Source organism: Struthio camelus, chromosome 2 (assembly GCF_040807025.1).
Source record: "Struthio camelus isolate bStrCam1 chromosome 2, bStrCam1.hap1, whole genome shotgun sequence".
Taxonomy (NCBI): domain Eukaryota; kingdom Metazoa; phylum Chordata; class Aves; order Struthioniformes; family Struthionidae; genus Struthio; species Struthio camelus.
The window spans coordinates 18,875,782-18,881,781 of NC_090943.1; the positions used below are offsets into that span (position 1 = coordinate 18,875,782).

Below are 6,000 nucleotides of genomic sequence, written 5' to 3' on the forward strand. Positions count from 1 at the left end.
GACTTGGGGAAGGCAATGGAGTGCTTATAGTCTTTGCAGTGATATCAGATTGCAAGGCAGGGCGGGGAGAGGGGCAGCTGTCGATACGCTCGATGGCAGGGCTGCCTTTCAGGGATACCCAGACAGGGCTGGAATGGGCTGACAATACCATTATGAAATTCAAAAAGAACCAATGCAGTCTTGCACCTACAGGGGAAGAGCCCCTTGCAGTGACACAGGCTGGGGACTGACTGGCTGGGGAGCAGCTTTGCTGAAAAGGACAAGAAGATTTTGGTGGACAGCAAGCTGAACATGAACCACCAGTATGTCCTGACAGCAAAGACGACTAACGGGATACCGCTAATACAGCAGAAACAAGAGTCAGTAGATTGAGGGAAGTGAGTCTTGCCCTTTACTCAGTACTCATGGGACTGAACCTAGACTAGCACAATGAGTTTTAAGCCTCCCCCCCCCCCCCAAAACAGGAAAGGCATGAATAAACTAGAGCAAGTTCAGTGGAGGGCCACCAAGATGGCTGGGGGGCTGGATCACCTGCCCTGTGAGGAGAAGCTGAAAAAACTGGGCTTATTCTGCCTGGAGAAGCATCAGCTTCAAGGGGACCTAATAGCAGCCTTCTAATACCTACAAGGAAGTGAAGAAGATGGAGCCGAGAGTTTCATAGTCATGCAAGGCAGGAGGATAGGAGACAACAGACACAAATCAAAACAAAAGAGACTGAATACAAGGAAAAGCTTTTCCTCCGTGTGGACAGTCCAGCACTGGAACAGGTTGTGCAGAGAGGCTGTGCAGTCTCCATCCTTGGAAGTTTTCAGGATCAGACTGGATAAAGCCCTGATGAATTTGGTATGACCTCATAGCTGACTCTGATTTGAACAGGATGTTGGACTAGAGACCTCCTAAGATCCCTTCCAATCTGCGTATTCTGCATATTCTATGATTGTACAGTCCTAATACAGTCACTCTGTTCTGTGCTATTCTAAAGCTATGCTAACAATATCAACATCTCCTTAATTGTTGTGAATATTTAGATGATTTGGCTGTGCATTACTTTTGCTTTTGGAACCCATAAATGCTACATACGCTCTGTATGTTCTCCAAACAGCTTGTATTTGTGCTTATTTGCTGGTATGACGTGCTAACTGTGCAAAAAATTTTGGACTCTTGCCTTAGAATATAGATACCTGCCAACTGAAAATGAAGTCTACATAGTACTGCAAATGCTTTCTCTGTCTATGGAAAGTGCCTTTTATATGCCAGAAATAAGCATTTATACCACATGCTTTTCTACTGCTTCTCACATCTGTTAACGTTTACATGTGTCAGAAAATAATACCTGAACAGTAAAGGGAAGGGATAAATGAAGTTCAAGGGCATTGCATCAAGAGAAAGGACATGTTATATTACATTGATGCATCAGAATCAAAAAAAAAAAAAGATTTCTTGGACTTGTCAAATATATGTAATATGGGTAGATGATCCATGTATACCATCTATGAATGCATTTCCATATCTGAATTGGATAACCCAAATTGCCAGTGAATTGGACTAAACCCACAAAAGGATCAAGGAGTAGCAGTCAGGAACTGAAGGAATTACAACTTTGTTGATATATAAGAAAAGGATAAAATTTTATGTCATTTAAGACAAAGATAGTAACAGCATTTATATCGAAATCTTCAGAGATGGAATTCCTAAATATGGAATTATCTACTTACATTGAAACATTTTGTATTTTTGCTATTCATCTCTTCAGTTGCCTCATTGTTAGCACATGGAGTAAGTTGACTGACAAATGTTGCTCTATATCCTCCATCCCCAGAGGCAGCTACTGTGTTGGACTGTGCTTCCAAGAATATTTCTTTGAAGTCATATTGTGAAAATCCTGAGACACAACGTAATATGGGATATTGTACAATGTGGCAGTTCTTCTGGATGTTACCACTGGCAAGTGACTTAAAAGAAAAACCAATTAGAGAGTGACTGCTCCTTGCCCCACCAAACCCAGAATGGAAAAAAGCCTAGTTTTTAATATCTTCATAAAAATTGCTGTTTGCATTAGTGGCATTCATATCACCTATTCCTTAGACATGTAATTAGGTGTTTTGAATCACTGGCCTGTAAGAGCTGCTGTTCTTGGATATCTAACTTTGATTCTCTGAAATGCACCTGAAATGCCTACTGCAGTCCAAAGTAAACTGCATAGATTCCCCTCCTACCACTGTGGTTGCTTAATATTGAACTTGCCGTGGAAAGTGTCAAAAAAGTATCTGTTTTCCAAAGTCTTCTGAGCCTAGAAACAAATGGTGACTAAAAGAAGGAAAAAATAACCTTGAACTGAGGTCTGCATATCGTATGTAGACATAGCAGAGGCAGATTTATTTTTGCTTTTTACTATATTTCTACTACATAACGTATCTCCAGAACATTAACTTCATGATGAACTTCTGCTCTTATGAATTAATAACAAGTATCGTGTTGAAGTTATTATGAAGATTTGGGTTCCACACTCACTACACTGAAGAAGCCTTGCACTAGGTCTGTGAAGATACAGTGAGTAATCACATAAGGCATATGGTCTCCTTGCTCCAAAATTTGAAACTTATGGCTTTACCAAAATACCGGATGTATGGTATGTACATACATGTTTTTGGTTTTGAGTCAGGGATACGAAGGCTCTATATCAGTTTTCCTCTGTAAGTTCTACAAGAACGTTGTGAGGTACCCAAAGAGACGCTTTACAGTTTAAGGTGATGAGAAATCAACTGTGGAAATTTTTAAAAAGGAAGAAGGATATTCATCCAGCAATATTTATTTCAAAAAAAAGTGAACAGTCTGATAAGACTTGCGTTCTTGCTCTTGTGCGCTGTAAAGCAGCTTTATCGTTACACAGAGATGTACAACTTGGTTTTGTCCCCTGTTGAAATCAGAGGTGAAACTTCCACTGACTTTGCTGTCTGCTTAACTCGACCTAGATTTTGCATACAAATAAAATACAAAAATAGAAAGCTTTCTCATATCATTTACCGCTCTATTTTGACTGTGATATGTCCTTTCACAAGCGTTCACACTTTAAGAGTTCTCATCTAGCTATTTGTGCATAGACGTTTGATTACATTAACGGAAATTATAGGAAGAAGAATGGCTAGAAGAATTTATCATCAATGCTTAATTTACATAAGGCTCTTTTTGACATAATTCAGGCATATTACAGGCAATCTTACGAGTTACACATAGGGGTCAAAGAGTAAAAGGTGACTGGCAAGATGCTTATTTTGTACATTTGGCTAACACAAATACTTCCTCAAGTATAAAATGCTTTGATCTCTATAAGCAAATGCCATATGTGTGCAGCTGTGGCCCGTGCCTCATGATTGCTAGAAGGTTAGAAAAAGGTAGCATATGAATTTGATGTCTGCCTTCAATTTATGCTTTTATATTTAGCAGTTCATAATTTTATGTAATATTTTAGCCGTATGAAAAATATGCACTGGAGTTGAGTGATAACAGATTTTTTTGTGGTTTGATTCAACATTGTTTGGGTGAACACAGAATCCTAAGTATTGCAGACTGAAAATATAGGTTTTAATTAGAGCTGTCTGAGCTTCACAATACCTGAACTCACATTAAGTTTGGCAGATTTTCAGAAGTCTGAGGATTTCACGGAGCTGATCTAAGCGAAGCAAGTCTTCTGTTTTCCAGCATATATTGCAGTTGCAGTTGCATCACTAGCTTGCAACACACCAAAAAAGCAAGCCCCAAAACCGTTTTTAATGATTTTCGGATACGTAAAAACGTTTTCTCATCATCAGGCTCTCTCTTATGTCATACTTGTGTTGAACAGTGCCTTACTCCAAGGGAACTTCCGCTGAAAAAGTTGAATGGCTTCCAGAGTAGAGGATCTGCTCCACGTGACTGAAGAGCTGAATCAGCTCCAGAAGTTTGGGGCCTTTGCTGAACTTTGTTGTTTTTTACTCTTACATGCAAATATTTAAGAATGATATGCCCAGACCGTTATCCCTCAAGCAGTTTAACATGTGTGGTTTTCTGTGACAATAAAGAAACCTATTGCAGTCAATGGGACATGAGGGCCCATTCACGTGGATCCAGTTTCAAGGTCAAGGCCAAAAAAAAAAAGTGCATGGCTTTGTTTGTTAAAAATCTTGAGCGTGTACAAAGATACTGGTATGCCTTGAGGGGGAAATCATGATTTCAATTAAAGCATGTGCAATTTCTACTCACAAGAAAAAAAATCCAAGTAAGAACTGATGGACAGATATAATAAGATAATCAGAAAATCAGGTATGAAAATATGAAGTGGCAGGTATAAATATGATAAAACTTAAAGCATTGTGTCTGTATATCTTAATTTACAAGATTTTTGGTTAAAATAATTTTTAGCATTTTATTTTTCTATATATGTGTGAGTAAATTTGTACAATTGTTGTATATAAGATTTGAATATTATATGCATAATAGCATACCTATTTGTTTTTCTTACGCAGTTTTTCTTTTGTATTTTTACTAGCTCCTACTGGCTATGGTAGGCTCTACAGACGAAACTCTACAGGAGGCAGCAGCTGGTTGCATAGCAAACATTCGCAGATTGGCTCTGGCAACAGAAAAAGCAAAGTATGGCTGATGCTTTAACAGCTTTTATCAACACACTTCTTTTACAATACAGCTACACTTAAATAGGTGACTACTTGCTCTAGTATCTGTATTTCACAGCAGAGTTTGTAAAACATTTATAGGAGAATGTTTTAATAATAAAAATACATCTGTGAAACCAAAAGCATGTTTTGTTTGCTTTTACCTTGATGGTGTGTGTAAGATAATGTCAAAGGAGTTTTCCGTATTTAATAAGCTTGTATCTCAGATTAATTTTAGATATATGTGTTTTTGCATATCTGTGAAGTTACAATAAATACATTTTCCATTACTGCATGTGTGTGGTTGTGCAGTAATTTATGAATGTCTTGAACAATTCCCTTCCTGCTAAACTTGTCTAATCATCCTGTCACTATGGTTTTTTGCCTGTTTGATCACTTGCAATTCACAGGAGAGGACAAAATACAGAGACATCAATCTCACATCTGGTGTTATATAAGGTCTGCGAACAGCTGTAGCAGTAGGCATCATTCCAAATTTCCTGCTACCACCAGCATCAAACAAAATAGTGCTAATTGTGTAAGTAGCTGGTGAAATACGTGTCTTAATTAACATACGCATTTAAAGCAAATTAAAATTTACTAGCTGTAAATAAAAATTATTAAATTTATGTTTACATATTATAAATTTTCTCATTGTCATTTTCCATTTTTAACAGTTTAACGTGTGGTTTTCTGTGACAATAAAGAAACCTATTGCAGTCAACGAGAACGGTGTTGTATTGAGGTAGTTACTTTATTTTTCTACATAAAATTATATTTAGAATTACTGAATTCCTTTCAATAGCCGTGTAATCAACTACTGGTATTCAACAATAATCAATTATGCATATTATAGATTACAAAGGTACTGAATTACATTCCAGGTATTTATTTAACTGTTACCTACTCTTTGATAAAGTATGTACCATGCTCAAAAAACAACATTGACTAAGACATTTCCCTGAGAGCAGTAATGTCTTAATTACAAGTGAGAAAACTGAAAAAGCCAAATGTTTAAATAAATTATGTTTTTCAAATACTCACTTTTGAATGTTTTGTATTTTACTTAATAATTAACAGTTTCCTTATTTTTGAAGTGTCAGTTTACAATTTTTTCCCCTCTGACTAGCATGGCTACAAAAAGCAACTAATTTTACTGCCAGTAGAGGCTTCTCACAAATAAATAAATGCAAATCCAACTTTTCATTTGTGTTTTCTCTGAAACCGACATGCAGGCTCATTAATTTAACTTTAAAAGAGTGATACAATTATTTCTCATGTTATCGTTTTTAAAGAAACAAGTCACTATATGTTAAAGAAGTATTGAACTTTAATGTAATTTTTAGGGTTT

The 6,000-nt window shown here is 36.8% G+C and overlaps 1 protein-coding gene across 6 annotated transcripts in view; it reads left to right on the plus strand.

Annotated features, from left to right (window-relative positions):
- ODAD2 (outer dynein arm docking complex subunit 2) overlaps positions 1 to 5,691 on the plus strand; it is a 97,013-nt gene extending 91,322 nt beyond the window's left edge. For 4 of the 6 annotated variants that reach the window (XM_068934500.1, XM_068934496.1, XM_068934498.1 and 1 more), the window contains one exon: positions 4,526 to 4,937. In XM_068934500.1, the coding sequence (XP_068790601.1) occupies positions 4,526 to 4,639 (114 nt within the window). In that variant the 3' untranslated portion in view covers positions 4,640 to 4,937. Of the gene's footprint in view, positions 1 to 4,525 lie in introns of all 6 variants that reach the window. The other 2 variants (XM_068934494.1, XM_068934499.1) reach the window with 2 other exon arrangements.
- Positions 5,692 to 6,000: the final 309 nt, after the last annotated feature.